At 48.8% G+C, this 17219-nt stretch overlaps 1 protein-coding gene across 1 annotated transcript; it reads left to right on the top strand.

Annotated features, from left to right (window-relative positions):
* Positions 1–3895: 3895 nt before the first annotated feature.
* Positions 3896–6985, top strand: LOC307051085 (transmembrane emp24 domain-containing protein 9-like; the record flags this gene model as incomplete). Its single annotated transcript, XM_079701431.1, has 6 exons — positions 3896–3980; positions 4798–5043; positions 5438–5538; positions 5872–5997; positions 6564–6710; positions 6836–6985. The coding sequence occupies 6 exons, from the start codon at positions 3896–3898 to the stop codon at positions 6983–6985; spliced, it is 855 nt and encodes a 284-aa protein (XP_079557557.1).
* Between the last annotated feature and the right edge of the window lie 10234 nt (positions 6986–17219).

Below are 17219 nucleotides of genomic sequence, written 5' to 3' on the forward strand. Positions count from 1 at the left end.
CTGCCCCCAACCACCATCTTTATTGAACTCTCATGCACCAAGCCAATATTCTTCCTGCCCTAATGACCTCAGGGTCAGGTACCAGATAACCCATGACAGCCCCGACACCACAGAGCCTGCTGAAATTATTCAAACTAACCAATCACCCACTCCTTCCCATGAACACCATAATAAAGGCTTTTATCCATGCTTTCTCCTCACTCCTCTGCCTCCTGACCAAGCCTGGTGTTTCCCCATGTGGCCCTGCATGACTTGGTGTACCCAGTCTGCTTGGGAACTGTGAGTAACAAACTATCTTTTCTTTCTTTCTTTTTTGGCCATGCCCTGCGGCATGTGGGATCTTAGTTCCCCAACCAGGGATCAAAATTGCACTCCCTGCAGTGGAAGTGCAGAGTATTAACCACTGGACCACTGGGGAAGTCCCCAAACTATCTTTTCAATAGTAATCATCTCCTGATCTGTTGGCCTCACCATGCCTGAATAATAGTAAAACTTACCTTTTAAAAACAGAGAGAAAAAAGGGAGGAGGGAGGTGCTATGGAAAAGAAGGGAGGAGATAGTGGAGAGGAAAGGGGAAGAAAGGGGAAGTAAGGAAGTGTCACTGTCTGGATTTGCCTCCTTCCTCTTCTCTCTTCCCTCCACCTTGGTCTCCCCATCATGTCCCCTACCCTCCTTTTCCCCTGGGTTCCATCTCATTCTAGACAATTAATGATCTTTGAACCAAAAGAATGAGGTTTCCCATTTGCATGGAAGACTGGAGAGAAAGTCTTCATTCAAGGGCAGAAGTGGTTACCAGTTCGGGAAATTGATGGAAAGGGTGATGATAAATAGAAGATGTCTGAGAAAGCTGCATCCCTTGTCCAGGTTCATCTCTACAACCTCAGGCATGAGGGGAGAGGATTCGCCTTTCGTGAAAATTGAGCCCAGAGAGGAGTCCTGGTGCCTCAACCAAGTCTGTGCATTTCTTTACTCATCCAGAAAAGATGTTTGGAAGACAGTGGAGACCTTTGAGGATGCTGCAAACATTTTACTGTGGGAAAGTATAACGGTATTTTGGCTGGAGTAGAGGTGAGTCTTAAGTGCACTGGTATATGTTGCATTTGGCCACATTACCCCTAGAAGTCCTCTGAGTCCTGGGATCAATGGCTTCCTGATTCTCAGGGACTGAGGAACAGCCCAGCCACTCCCTTTGATTTGCCCTCCTTATGGGAACCCCTGCAGTGCAGGAGGGTTGGAGGACCAAGCCAGGCACAGACCTGTGGGATGGACTGCCCAAAGCCCTGAAGAGAGATGGACTGGAAAGGGAGTCAGTGAGAAAACTCTGAGAAAACTCACCAGGAGTGGAAGAATTCTGTCAGAGGGATAAGTGTGAGCCTGTGTGGGGGTGGGGGGTGGGGGTGGTGCATGAAGCAGGAACAGTGGTTGGTTCCAGGTCCAGCATGATACTGTTCTTGATATCCCTGGATTCAGCACATACACACCCTTCAGTGCCTAGGTGTTCTGGGAAAGAAAGCACAGGGAAAAGAACTTTCATAGGAAATTCCTTTGTGGAGATGGTCACAAGGAATATTTTTCTACATGCCAGGGAGGAAGAAGAATGCAGAGACCAGTGGACCAGAGGAAGGAACAGTGGCATGGTGGTGTCCTGGGGACGATGTGGAGGTCTCCAGCAAACCAACAGAATCCACCCAGCACCAGAGCAGAAGTGCACATGGAAGCTCTGATTTTATGTGCAAGAACATTCTAACCATGATGTATCTCCACCCCCACCATCCCTAGTTCGAGATGCCTAATGGGAATAATGAGGAGGGGACATCATAAGAACGGCCAGGCACAAGGCATGGAGATTTTGGCTTATGACTCACCATTACTCTTCTTCCTTCTTTCTCTCCAGCCTCCTTCATCCTTGCTTTCTTCTTTCTCTTTCTTCTTCCAACTTCTCTTTTTCCTCTCTCTATCCCCCCCTTTCCCTCCATACTCCCCTTCTACTTTTTCTCCTTCCTCTCTCTTCCCTTTCTCTAATCAAACATCCACTGCACAATCATACTGTTCCTAGATTTTCGCTAGGCTTTGGGGAGCACAGAGATAAATACATGTGGCAGAAACCTGTCTTAATCTCTTCCAGCTATCAGCCCCAAGGGACTTGCATGTGAATGGACAATTATAATTCAACATGGTTAATGCAAGGTCCCAAGGAGCCCAGGGCAGGAAACACCTAAAAGAGTGATGCTGCACTTGAGTCTTGAAAGGGTGAATAGGAATTAGGCAAGTGGAAAAGAGGGCAGCAATGGGGGCTCAGGACATCCCTTAGAAAGGGAACAGCATGTAGTAGAGGCCTGCCAGAGTCTTCGATCTTAGGGGAACCTCAGATAGGGCAAGTAGATGCAGTTTCCCAATGTCTCCTTTAAATCTCACAAACGGCACCCAGGTTCAGTGGTCTTGGCAGACAGTGTGGAATGAGATCACTGTCAAGTGGGAGAATCCCAGAATGGTGGGCTATATGCTCTTATATTCTCAGCCCTGTCATCACTCAGAAACAGGTTTTATCATCAACACAGTACTTTTTCTACTTGGGAACCATCTCATCCTTCCCAACATCTGGGTTCTTGGCTTTGCAATCTTGCTGTAAAGTCACTGGTGCACTAATTCCTTACAGGCATGTCACTGCAGGCCCTAATAATTTTCTACCTTTGTCCCTTTAGGGGATTTCTGTGGGCAGTCTGATCACTGGCTATGAAACAGTGCTACTCACTGTGGGCCAGTGCTGGTCCATGAGTGTTTGTTATAGGTCTGCAATGAGATAAGTACAGAAATTGAGTGCTTAGAAACTTTTATTAGAAATTTAACATTGATGTGACATTCAAGCACATAATCAGTTTCATGTTTTATTCTTTTTTACAAAAGTATTGGTTCATGAAGGATTGGAAAATTTATATATAAAACAACAACAAAAACAAAAACCAAAAACCAGTCCCTTACTGCAGGCGGTGGTACTGACAATCACGATTCAGGACCGTGGACAGCACCTCATCCTGCCTCCCAAACCCTGAGTCATCAGCCCTGGTCCCAGCTCCTGGCGAATGCCCTTGATGAACAGCTAGTTCCCAAATCCAACAGATGCTTTTCAGCTGTTGTCTTAATTGACCTTTCTAAAGTGTCTGCCTTTGTTAACACCTGCATCTGTCATTTTCATTTAAAGATCATTCCCAGTGAAGGAATAAAAACGTTCCCCTAGAATTATCAATGGGCCACACTGATAAAGTGAGGGGACAATTTCTGGCAGCTAAAACATATTATTAATCTTAAAACACTGTATTGACATTGCTCCTTTGCTTTTCAGTGGGGTCTTAGAGGACAGGAGACAGGTTTTACTCATATTCATGTCCAACGTGTATCGTAAAGTCATGCTCAGAGTTTGTGTGAGCAAATGCCTGCCGCTTATCACTGGATGACCTTGGGCAAATTATTACTCAACCTCTCTTTGCCATTGCTTCCCCAACTGTTAAACTGGAATCCTATTAGAGTCTACCTTATAGAGTTTTTAAAATATTAATTTAGTTAATACATTAAAAAGTGCTTGGGGGCTTCCCTGGTGGCGCAGTGGTTGAGAGTCCGCCTGCCGATGCAGGGGACACGGGATCGTGCCCTGGTCTGGGAAGATCCCACATGCTGCGGAGCGGCTGGGCCCGTGCGCCATGGCCGCTGAGCCTGCGCGTCCGGAGCCTGTGCTGCACAACGGGAGAGACCACAACAGTGAGAGGCCCACGTACCACACACACACAAAAAAAGTGCTTGGAACAGCAGCTGGCACAGAAGAATAAAAAGTATTATTATTTTCATCATCATTTTATATTACTGATTAAACCAATGAGCATCTATTATCATCAGGCACTAGATGGTGGAGGACTTCATCCCACCACCTGGGAAGGGCTACTGCTTTATATTGACATTTGAGTATACACTGCCCTACTCAGAGCACCGTGAGCTTCGGAATTCCTGAGATTTGCTATTCCTGGGTCCCTGTCTTGTCATGTTGGCCCCACCCTCCCACATCTTTCAGTTGTGTATTCCCTTTCCCTTTCCAGTTGCATTCCTGCCGACTTCTTTCACCCTCCAGGCTCACTCACAGTCTTTTCTTTTGGTCCCACTGGATGAAGAGTCCCACCTGTGCAAGTTGGCCTGGCAGCTCCTGCCCCTTCAGTGATTCGGCCCGACTTACCTCCTCCCTCCATGTGCCCATAAACTTTCTTCCCCTAGTCCCTTAACTGGCCTACTGCTGTTAGGCAATTCTAGGTCTCTCCACCTAAATTGTTCTTGCTCCCTCACTGCTCAGGGAGATTTTAACCATCCTTCAGAGCTTGAGTCAAACTTAACCCTTCCATAAAAGGGACATTTCTCCGTTCCTTTCCTGAACTACTACGTCAGCCTCTGAAACCCACAGGGCTTCTCTGTAGTTCTCATTCTGTCTCACCATCACTTCTAACCTCCTCGAGGTTCAGGTCCAGGTCATACCTGGACCTGCCCACACTCTCAACACCCATCTCAGGCAGCCCCTCCTGCAAGTTTCAGAGGGCTAGTCCCTTCCTTCTTCTCTCTGAGGCTGTTACCACATCAGCAAGATGGGGCTAACAGCACCCGCCTCCTTGGGTTTCTGCGCGCATTAAGCGAGGCGGGGCAAGGAAAGCGCTGGACAGCGCCTTACTAGTGGGGTGGGAGCTCGCGTGGCCCCTCCGCAACGCGAGTCCGCGCGGGGGCTCCTGGGATTTGTAGTCCGTGCCCGAGTTTGCATTCTCGCAGGCCCCGCAAAGACACCCTCGGACTCGGCTGGGAAGGTGGCGGGGACCTGTGGGACGCGAGGCGCTGGGCCCGGGGCCGGCCCCGGGCGGGGATGGGGCCGAGCGAGGGCAGCCGGACTGGCCCTGCCGCTGCTGCTGGGGCAGCTGCTGGCGCTCACGGGCGGCGGAGGCGCGTTCTACCTCGAGGTCAGAGAGCTGGAGGAGAAGTGCTTCATCCAGGAGATCCCCGATGGCACAGTGGTCATAGGTGCGCGCGAGCCTTGCCCTCCCCGCACCCAGAGTCCTGAGAGGGAATGGGGATGAGGCCCCGCGGGATCAGCTCAGGCCCATACCTCCCCTCTGCTGCCGGGGGTGGGCACGGGTGGGAAATGGGTGGACAGCAGTGTGGGCAAAGCATCCTCTCCGTTGCCTGTGCCGGAGCTGGGGGCCGCCGAGGAGGCAAGTCTGATCCAGACCCGGATGACAGCAGAAAAGCGGGGCAGGAGAGGGAAGGAGAGAGGCAGAGGGCTGTGGTCAAGCCCCACAATCAGACACCCGGATCTTCCTGTTCCTCCCCCCGGCCCCCGTGACTCCTGGAGGTCCTGGGCGGGCTTTTTGTCATGAGTGTGGATGGGGATGCATCCAGGCTGCCTCCCCATTAGGTATCTACAAGACCGAGTTATACGACCCTGCTATGGAAAAGTACCAGCCCTCCCCGCAGTGGATCAATTTGTTCGTGTTTGTGAAGGACCCCGAGAACAAGGTGAGGCAGGCCTTGACTCCCTGCAGCCCTCCCACCCCCACGTCTCCAGCATCATTGTCTAGTCCTCCCTAGTCCTCCATTTCACAGAGGAGGGCTCATCTCCTCACAGGCAGGAGGGCTCAAGGAAGGCCATGCTCTTTGCAATCTGTAGAGTATTGTGTACTAGCCGTGCTGGGATCTGAGATTTTCAAGCCCAAACTGATGCCATTTTCCTCACACCCTCCCTACTGGTCTGGCCTGTGGGGGTCAGAACCTGGGATATCCCCAGAGTTCCTCTCCTAGAAGCAGGTTTCTGGTCAGCTTCTCTGTGCTCACGGAGGCTGTTTCCTCTAGAATCTGCTGGCCCGTCAGTACGGCCCTCGGGGCAGCTTTACCTTCACCTCCCAGTCTCCTGGAGAGCACCAGATCTGCCTTCACCTCGAGTCCATCCGGTTCGCCCTCTTCTATGACGGCAAGCTGGTGAGTATGGAGGGGAAAGTCACCAGCCCTTAACACCTCAGTCCCTTGGGTGAGAAGGGCTCAGTAGGCGGTGCCTCTTGAGGAGGGCTGGGCTTTCCATGAAGTAAGCATACAGAGGACAGGTCCTGAAGAATGAGAGGGGACCCAGGAGGGAGTCACTCTGACTTAAAATCATCCCTCGGCTCCCTGCCATCCCTAGAATAAAGACCAAGCTTCATAATGTGAAATTCAGAGCTGTCCAGCAGCTGAACGCTCCCAGGCTCTTCGTTACCACCTCCCACCGACATGGAACTCCTAGGAGCTGCTTGTCTCAAACACTGAGTCATACACATTTTGTTCTGCACATTGTTCTGTGCCTTCTGTCTTTTGGACATGGAACTCCAAGCAAGCAGGGCCTTGATCTGGTGTTTTGGCACCTGGAGCAGAGCTAGTCCCCACATCAATGAGTCTGAGGCACTGAACTGCTCAGTTCAGTCAGGCCCAGACTGGTGTGTGGAAGCTGGGTTTCTGGCAGGTGCGTGGAGCGGAGCTCCCTGACCCCCACCCTTGGCTCCCCTGCTCCCCAGGCCATTCACTTGGACATGCAGTTGGGTGAACACACCAATGATTATACAGAACTTGCAGCCAATGACAAGCTGACCCTGCTGCATCTGCGCATACAGCAGCTGGTGGAGCAAGTGGAGAAGATCCAGAAGGAGCAGGAGTACCAGAGGGTGAGGGGCCGGGCTGGGCCAGTTGGGACAGTGGATGTGTTACCTCCCAGGGAGTGGCTCTTTCAGCTCTTCCCCTGGGGGTCAATTCAGTTCTAGCCACGCCTTCCTGTTCTCCCCTCCCACAGTGGCGAGAGGAGCGCTTCCGGCAGACCAGCGAGAGCACCAACCAACGGGTGCTGTGGTGGTTCATTCTGCAGACCTTCATCCTTGTGGCCACTGGCATCTGGCAGATGCAGCACCTCAAGAGCTTCTTTAAAGCCAAGAAGTTGGTGTAGATGAGCCCCAGAGACCAGAGGCTTAGCCCCCACTCATTCCCCTTCTGCTGAATAATGGGAAGTGGCCTGGCCTGGTCTGTCTCCTGGCTTCTCCCACTCCTCCCAACCCTGAGGGACTTCCTTGTTACTGGTGTGTGTGTGGGGGGGGTGGGGGACAGAGGACCTCTTTAAACTGGTTTCTGAGCCAGGACTTGGGAGAGGATGGGTTTCCAGCTGGAGACATGTGGGTGGGAGGAGCTGTAGGCTCCTTTGCTGCTCTGTGAGGCTGAGCAGGAGTTGGGTGAGTGTTACCCCAACCCCCATGTTAAACAGGATGGGTGAACTAAGAGTGAATATAAATTATAACTGTCAAACTTTCTGACCTAAACATTTATTGCCTCCTACTCTGCAATTCATTATATGTGTCCAATCAGATGTTAATATTTGAGGCCCTGCATGCATTAGTGGGGGACTGATCTCAAAATGGATGAGGTGAAGAATACTTTTACCCCAGAAGCCTTAGCAACATGTGGAACCTTTTCCAGAAAAGTCCAATTTGGGCCCATCTTTTGGGTAACCTGAGTGCTGGTGGTGATCCTGTGCCCAACCTGCCTTCTCTCTCTCTGGGCTCTGGTCAGGCTCATGTGCTATCCTATTCCAATCACCTGGACTGCTGGGTTCTTCAAAGAGTCTGATGGGCACCTCTGTCGTCCTGCTATTTTTCAGTTGACCTCTGTCTCTTTTTTTTTTTTTTTTTTTGCTGTACGCGGGCCTCTCACTGTTGTGGCCTCTCCCATTGCGGAGCACAGGCTCTGGACGCACAGGCTCAGCGGCCATGGCTCATGGGCCTAGCCGCTCCGCGGCATGTGGGATCGTCCCGGACCGGGGCACGAACCGTGTCCCCTGCATCGGCCGGCGGACTCTCAACCACTGCGCCACCAGGGAAGCCCGACCTCTGTCTCTTTTTATGATGCCCTTGGCTAATCCTTTCAGGAGATACCTAAAGATTCCAAGTCAATGTTTCCATTACATTCAGCATCTCCTGTAACTCAACCTTCACAAGTGCACACAGGGGTAGATGCCCTCCATTGCTTCTGCCTGATCTAGTCCACATTTTACCAAGCCCTATGTTGGTTGCCCTGTTGGATTATAGCCATCTCTCACATGAATTTGACATTTTCTGTTATAAGGAAATTCACTGGTTGGCACCCTCAATAAAATCAAGTCCAGGGCTTCCCTGATGGCGCAGTGGTTGAACGTCCGCCTGCCGATGCAGGGGACGTGGGTTCGTGCCCGGGTCTGGGAGAGTCCCACGTGCCGTAGAGCGGTTGGGCCCGTGGGCCGTGGCCGCTGGGCCTGCGGGTCCGGAGCCTGTGCTCCGCGGCGGGACAGGCCCCAGCAGTGAGAGGCCCGCATACCGCAAAAAAAAAAAAAAAAAAAAAAAAAAATCAAGTCCAAATCGTCAAGGTCAAGAATATCAATGAGGGAGACTCCCCATAGAGTGGGGCAGCTGTGACAGCCCTGGCCCCTGAGATAGATGCACTTTCCCCTAGGATACTCCTGAGGGATGACTGCAAGCCTCGGGTGCTGCTCACTGGTGCATCTGGCCACAATTAGCCTCAGAAAGTATAAGTGAGACTTAACTGAAGGCTGGGGATGGGGACCACTGGAGAGTAAGCTCTAAACAGAGAATGTGACCTTAGGGTCACTTCCCTTATCTGAAGCGCTCTGCTCTCTGCTGCAGGAGAAGCACAAGACCCAGGTGGGCACATTCTTGCCCATGGAACCTGTGGCATGACACCAAATGAGGCAGAATGTTGAACAAGACGTAATGGTGATGCATGCTTCTGAGGAGAAGGGCGTGGGCTAAGGGCAATATGTCAGGAGTCCTGGCCTAATCTAGGTAGTAATGGAAGGCTGCTTTTTAGAACTGAGACAGAGGATAGGAGTTAGCTGGGGGAAGAATGTTCTGGCTAGAGGGAATAGCACATGAAGAAGCCCTAAAACAAAAAAGAACATGGCTATTTGGGGAAGCTGAAAGAAGGCCACTATAGCAAAAGCCCAACTCCAGAGAGGCTGCCTGCAGCCTGCTTTCTAATTTATGAGTTCATGTCTAGGACTTGCCTCTTCCCCAGTGATTAACCCCAGAATGACCACCCTTTTCAGAGGGACCCTGTCCTCTACCCACAGAGGTGAGACCTTATCCTGACACTTCAATAGGGAAACAAGTCACAAAAGAGCAACAGTGAGTACATGGGAGAACTGCACACACACAGTAGAAGAGAGTTCCCCATCCATTTCCACATGAAACCTTCACAGTCACTCTGTAGAGGAAATGACATGTGTCCCTGATTTAGAAAAGAGAGCCAGCTAATAAGGGATGGGCCACGCTGAAACCTGGCCAATTCAACTCAGTTCATGGTTCTTTTCTCTGTTCTGGCTACTTTTCTCCAGGTAGAGGAAAGACCTCATACAAAGAGGTAAAACACACTGCCTCTGATTTTAAAGAGCTGGCCATTTGAATTTCTAGTTTCTTGTGGCTACCATAATAAATTACCATAAAACTTGGTAAATTAAAACAACTGAAGTTTATTGTCTCACAGTTCTGGAGGCCAGAAGTACAAAATCAAGGTGTCAGCAGGGCTGCACTCCTTCCAAAGGCTCTTTTTTTTTTCTTTGGCGGTACGCGGCCCTCTCACTGTTGTGGCCTCTCCCGTTGTGGAGCACAGGCTCCGGACGCGCAGGCTCAGCGGCCATGGCTCACGGGCCCAGCCGCTCCGCGGCATGTGGGATCCTCCCGGACCGGGGCATGAACCCGTGTCCCTTGCATCGGCAGGCGGACTCTCAACCACTGCGCCACCAGGGAAGCCCCCAAAGGCTCTTGAAGAGACTCCTTCGTCTTCTTCCAGCTACTGGTGGCTCCAGGTATTACTTGGCTTTTGTCTACAACCCTCCAATCTCTGCCTCCATTTCCTCCTCTTGTGTCCCCTCTTCTGTGTCATATGACACTTGTCATTTGGATTTAGGACCTAACCAGGTAATCCAGGATGATCTCATCTCAAGGTCCTTAAATTAATTATATCAACAAAGACCTTTTTTTCCATATAAGCTCATATTCATAGGGTCCAGGGGTTAGGGCATAGGCATGTCTTCTGTGGAGCCATCATTCAACCCATGACAGAGAGCAAGAAGTGTACGCCTGATAAGGTCCCAAGTAATCTAACAAATGGGGTACTCAGAGCTCTCAGAATTCAGGATGGGGTGAGACCTGGGTGGATGGATGGATGGATGGATTGATGAATGGGAAAAGGGATGCCAAGGAGGTCTTTATAAAAGAGACAGTACATTGAGTAGAACATTGAAAGATGAAATGGTTTAAATATGAAGAATAGGGAAGGAATTCTATTTTGGGGAAATGGAGCCTGTAGAGATGCAAATGTACAAAAGATTTCAATATAATTCAAAATATAATCCAATACCCATGAATATATAACACTGTAAGACAGAGACTTTGAAAAACAAAGGAATCAGGAAAATAAGTGTAACGTGAGTAGGATGAAGACAGGAGGAAAGTTAGATCAAACAATGGATGGAAGTGAATATACCTATTGCAAGTTGGACAACTAGAAGTAGGCTGTTATCAGAGGCTGCAGACTGGTGACCTGCAAGTATATTGTTTGTCCTTTTTTTGTGTTATTTTTTTTCAAATTATTTGACAACAGTAACAGTGCCACAGTTTCTGTAGTATAAATTTTGAGATGTATTGGATAGACAAACTGGTTGGATGAAGGAGCTTGGAGTTGTTTTGCAACACTTGACATAAATGTGAGAAAATGACAGTTGTGCATATCCAGGAGGCATGATAAAGATTATGAAGAAGGAGTGGGCCTCTCTCCCTGGAGAACACTGTCTTAGACAATCACTTATGAATAAGAGAGCCTTTGTGGAAATCCAGGTTTCCAGAAGAGAAATTCCAGCACATAGTTGGAGCAGAAAAATACACATTTGGACACATTGGAGAGGGTAAGAGGAACAGTTTGACTTTACCTGCATTGTCTGTCCTCCAAACTGGCACAGCTCAATGCTAAGAAATCATTTTCTTGGTCAGTGATATCTCCTGCAGGGTAAAGTGAGAGTGTGTGAGTAAGCACCCAGCTTCTCCAGCAGTGTGGGATCCTGTCAAAGAGGTCATTTCTCTCTTGCTCCATCCAGAGTACTGAGTTATGAGCTACATGACTGGGGGGTGGGAAGAGGCTGGGTGAGAGCACATAGGACCCTCAGAGGACATTAAAGGGACATGGATCCTACTAACTGTCATGAGCTGCTGGGGACACTTTACCTTTGAATCCTCCCAAATGGCCCACAGGCACTGCCGATGCTCCATGTGCCTCATCTACACACCTCCCTGTGGCTTATCTCCCTGAATGCACTCCTGATGGTGGTGAGAGAAAGCTCTGGCAGACAGTAGTGAGCATGTGTAGAAAGCTGGCCTAAATCTGCTGGCCAGGGAGAGACAACAAACTCAAGCTTTAGCTCTATCCTTGGAAAAGCAAAAGGGAGTCTGTCAGCCTCTGGTCTGGTGCATTGCAGGATGGAGAGAAGGCATATAAGCTTAAGAATTCTGCCACAAGAGACAACAAGGAATGTAGAGTAGGTGTATCCAGAAACCTCAGAATCCCTAGCAGGGCTGACAGAAGGTATTTCTCTCCCAAAGTCAATGAGTAAAGACTGGAGGAGGTAACTGCTACTTCAAATGTGAAGACAGCATCACAAGACTTCAAGGAACATGAAAAATCAAGGAACTATCACACCACCAAAGGATCACAATAATCTTCTGGTAACCAATACCAAAGACATGAAGATCTATAGTTTTCCTGATAAAAAGTCAAAATAGTTGTTTTAAGGAAGCTCAATTAGCTGCAAGAAAACATAGAAAGACAATTGAACAAAATCAGGAAAATGATACACAAACAAAATGAGAATGTTAACAAAGAGAAATCATATAAAAGAACCAAATCAAAATTCTGGAGCTGCAGAGTACAATGAGTGAAATGAAAAGTGCAATAGAGAGCATCAACATCAGAATGGATCAAGCAGAAGAAGGAATCTGGAATTAGAAGACAGGACCTTTGAAATTATCCAGTCAGGTATGCTAACACATATGTATGGAATCTAAGAAAAAAAAATGTCATGAAGAACCTAGGGGTAAGAGGGGAATAAAGACACAGACCTACTAGACAATGGACTTGAGGATATGGGGAGGGGGAAGGGTAAGCCATGACAAAGTGAGAGAGAGGCATGGACATATATACACTACCAAACGTAAGGTAGATAGCTAGTGGGAAGCAGCCGCATAGCACAGGGAGATCAGCTCGGTGGTTTGTGACCACCTAGAGGGGTGGGATAGGGAGGGTGGGAGGGAGGGAGACGCAATAGGGAAGAGATATGGGAACATATGTATATGTATAACTGATTCACTTTGTTATAAAGCAGAAACTATTCCAAACTGTTACAATCTTAGTCTTATAATGAATGCTTGTTGGCTTGTGTTTAGGGGCAATGGGGGGATGGCTGTGGTTGTGACTGTATAACTGGGAGTTCTCTCAAGTAACTTCCATGTAGAACACAATATTTATGTTTATTGAAGGATAAGTAATAAAAACGTGTTGATTTAAAGCACACGTGTATCATTAAAACTCATCAGCGACCACAGCAATTGTTTAGAACTTAGATGCATGGAAGATTCTTTTTTCAGGGAACAGTATTTTATCAGTGACATTGCCAGCACGTGGTGATGATAATAAAATGCAAGTCAACTTTTACTTGGTGTTATTGTTTTTAAATGCCCTGCAGACACACCACTTATTGCCTGCATCCTGGACAAGAGCTTCCACCACCCATCCTTTGTCAGCTGCCAGATTCCTTGCAGAGGAAACAGCAAGTACAAAGGCGCTGAGGTGGGAGCATGGGAAGCAAAGGGCTTGGTAGCTGAGGTAGAGAGAGCAAGGGGGACAGGAGGAGCTCAGAAGTAGGAGGGAATCAGGTAAAGCCTTGTAGCTCATGCTGAGGATTTTGACTTTCACTCTGGGTGATGTATAGAATGTCTAGATGAGGACTGACATGTCCTAGAGGTATCTGAGCACCTGGAGGAAACAGAAGACTCACCCATGGGAGATAAAGGTATCACCAGTATAAGGGAGGCCCCGAGAATAGGCAGCAGTTGCCAGACAAGGCAATGAGAAAATGCCTCCTCCGTGTTTATTGATCCAAGCTCTGTGAAGGGTTATTTTGTATGTGGAAATCTTCAGCCCTGGAGGACCAGGCTAGAAGAACAAGACATCTCTACCACAAGGTGACCTCCAAGAAAGGACTTTTGGAGGGAGGTCATCACCCATGTAACTAACTGTGAAGATTTACCTGCAGAGGAGAAAATAGCCAGGTTAGTTTACTCCCATCTCCCCAAGTGATGTCCCTCTTCTTGGATAGGAAATGAGGGTAGGCTTTGGAATAGAGGAAAGGAAGTCTCCTCCCAAATTCAAGGCTACCAGTGTGGTCCAGCCCAACATCAGAGAGTCTCTGGAGGCTCTAACGCAGCAGAACTGCTTCTTTCTTCGAGAAGATGGCCAGGGTGAGCCAGAACCTGAACCTTCCATCACTTTCTCTCTCCTGGAGCCACTGATGGTGGCAGAAGTGGTAACTGCCAGGCCGATGGGCGCAGAGCCCCAGCTTCCTAAGGGCACTCCAGCTGCACCAGAACAGGGTACCCCACCCCCGCTGGACCTCTGGCTACACAGTGGGGCTTGGCAGCAAAAGTAGCCAGAGAAAATGGGGTGCTTCTGGAGATTCCCCAAGCTTTCTGGGGTCCTATCCAATAAACATCTGCACCCCAAACTAGCCAGGGCAACTGAGTTGCAGACCTACCACAGGAAGGAGGACATCCTTGGGAATGTGAGTAGGGCCCAAGCCAATTAATAGGAATATTAAAAGACATGTAACTTTTTTTTTTTTGATGAGGGGGAATCCAAGCTGTTCCTGTCAGCATGATATCATCCATGCAGTAGACCAACATAATGTCCTGTAGGTCAAGGTTGCTGTGCACTGACTTACCTAGAGCCAGAGAACCCCAACCCCTAAGGTTTATTCACTCATCATTGGCCACAGGCCTTCAAGGCTCACTCACTGCAGTGTTCCTCTTTCTCCTAGCTCTGAAAATGCCCCTTCCTTCTTTTCTAGCTGAACAATGTATCTAAATTTTGTGTAATATTTTATGCTGAGAGTGGAGGGGGCCTCTCCTCTTCCCCCATGTCTTGGCAACACAAGGATGTCTGAGACAGCATCCCTGTGGTAGCCAGCCTCCCAGACAGTCCCTAATGATTTTTCTTTACAGGTATCCATGGTGCTATGTGGTCCCCTCTCACACTGAATGGTGTTGACCTATGTAACCAATAGGATGCTGCAGAAATGACAACATGTGACTTCTAAGGCTGGGTCATAAAGGCATTATGCTTCCACCTTGCTCTCTCGATTCTCTCACTTGAGGGAAGCCAGCCACCAGTGCACGAGGACACTCCAGTCCCCCTGTGGAGAAGGCCCTTGTGGTGAGGAACTGAGGCCTCCTGGCAATAGCCATGTGAGTGAGCCACCTTGGGAAGAGATCCTCCAGTCCCACCAAGCCTTCAGATGATGCAGCCTTGAGTCACATCTTGACTTTGTGAGACACCCTGAGCCAGAACCACCCACCTAAGCTGCTCCCAAACTCCTGACCCACAGAAACTAAGGAATATATGTCTATTTTTGTTTTAAGCTACTAAGTTTTGGTATAATTTGTTGCTAAAACAGTCCCCCTCCCCAGTTTACTACTTTTCAAGAAGCCACCTCCTCACCATCGTCCAGAATGCCCCCATCCCCATAATGGCATCTGGATGTGAGCAGTGCAAGATCCCCACTGCCCACAGACTTGGGTCCCTGGGTGTGGGCTCCAAGCCCATTGGAGTTCATGTCCTTGGCAGACTACTAGAGCTCTCATCTCCTGGCCCCACTTAAAACCAAGAGATATCAGTGGGACTGGGAAGTGTGGGAGTGGGGTGTCACCAGCAGACTTCCCATCCATACTCTGCCATGACTATATATTCTCAGGGTATACGTGAGACCCTTCCAGTGATGTAGAAGAATTTTTCCTATTACTTCTGTTTGACTGTTTTGGGGAAACCTGGAAAAGGGTGTAAGTCTAAGGCACAGATCTGGAATGCCATTTTGGAATGGGAAATTACTAAAACCCTGGGTTACAACATTATAATACTTACTAGAAAAGTCACTCTAAGGTGGCAGGGGGCCCAAGGGGACAAAACTGGAGCCAGAGTGCCCTGTGATAGAGCTAATATTGGCCAATGAGCAGTGATGATCTCATTGTTATGATGCCCTCTTAGTTATTGTCATGATAAATCATTGTATTAGCTGAATTCTGACAGCATGGGCTCCATTAGATATCAGAGTGATCTGAGATGCTCTGGCCTTTAACTCTCTCTTGGCCAGGGCTTTGTTTGGGAGCTCTTGTTTATGAACACCCTACTGTATGTGCCAGGCACTGTGCTGAAAGGTGGCAGAATATGCCATCCCAAATATGCCACTTTGGCATAAGAATTATTGAGCTAAAGGCTCTTGAAGAAATAGCAGGTACGTGAAGGGTACTCTGACCTCCGCTTTTCTTCCTGAAAACAGGAGACAAAATTTGTGAAAGATGTTCTCTCTGTACCAGGAGGAAAGATTCTTATCACCAGAGATGGGAAGTCGACACCAAGAGAAATCTGCACAAACAGACCTTATTAAAATAACTCATCTTTAGTCTCCCCATTTTTTCTTTTTTGGCCATGCCACACAGCATGCAGGATCTTAGTTTCCCAACCAGGGATCAAATCCTTGCCCCCTGCAGTGGAAGTGTGGAGTCTTAACCCCTGGAAGTCCCTCCCCATGTATTTTAGTTACTTTTCCACAATTGTCTCTCTTTGTCCAGCCTACTATATAAACATTTAGGCCTGGCCACTTCTCTGGATCTTTGCTTTTCCTGTGGGGGTTCCCATATAAAGATCTATATGCTTTTCTTCTATTAATCTGTTCCATGTCAATTTAATTCTTGGAACCAGCCAGAGATTCTAAGAGGACAGAGGTAAAGTTTTGCCTCCCTACTGTGCCAAGGTCTCCATTTATGTCTCACAGTCCCATGAGATACTGCTTTCATCCCCATTCTCTAGATGGTGAGACTGAGACCCAAAGCAATCGAGGACATTCCTAAGGTTACATAGCCATAAAGTGGTAGAGCTTAGATGGACACCTGAGTCTATCTGAATCCCCAGCTTTTCTACCACAATGTACAGAGGAATGAGTCACAGATGGCTTCCAAGAAGAAGAGACACTGGCCTGGCCCGGCCCTTGAATAATCAGAACAAGTTTATCAAGCCCTGGAGGGGTAAGGGAGAGAATGCAGTGTTGAGCACATCAAGGTTGTATGATAGGGCTGAAACCCAGGGCTCAAGGGAGAGAGTGGTGGGGAACGAGGCTGCTGCACGCAAAGGCCAGCTCTTGAAAGGCCCTAAGTACCAGGCCTTAGCCTGGAACTTATCCTGTGTGTGTGAGGCGCCTCCTGGTTGTCCTAAGTGGGGGGGGTGGGGGGTGACACGGTCAGACTTGGTGTTTGAAGACTATCTGGGGACAGCATGGAGGCTAGATTGGGACAGCAGTTCTCAACATCAGTGTGCATCAGAATCATTCTGGGCTCCCTGTAAAAAACACCTGGAACCACACTCAAAAGTCTGATTCAGGGACTTCCCTCGTGGCGCAGTGGTTGAGAACCGCCTGCCAATGCAGGGGACACCGGTTCGATCCCTGTTCCGGGAAGGTGCCATATGCCGCGGAGCAACTAAGCCCGTGCGCCACAACCACTGAGCCTGTGCTCTAGAGCCCATGAGCCACAACTACTGAGCCCGTGTGACACAACTACTGAAGCCCACCCGCCTAGAGCCCGTGCTCTGCAACAAGAGAAGCCACCGCAATGAGAAGCTGGTGCACCACAAGGAAGAGTAGCCTCCGCTCGCTGCAACTAGAGAAAGCCTGTGTGCAGCAATGAAGATCCAACACAGCCAAAAATAAATAAATAATACAAATTTTTTAAAAAAATTCTGATTCAGCAGGGCTGGAGAGGGCTCAGGATCTGCATTTTAACAAGTTTTCCAAGGGATTCTGATGCAGGTGGTCACATGAA

Source organism: Hyperoodon ampullatus, assembly GCF_949752795.1.
Source record: "Hyperoodon ampullatus genome assembly, chromosome: 4".
Taxonomy (NCBI): domain Eukaryota; kingdom Metazoa; phylum Chordata; class Mammalia; order Artiodactyla; family Ziphiidae; genus Hyperoodon; species Hyperoodon ampullatus.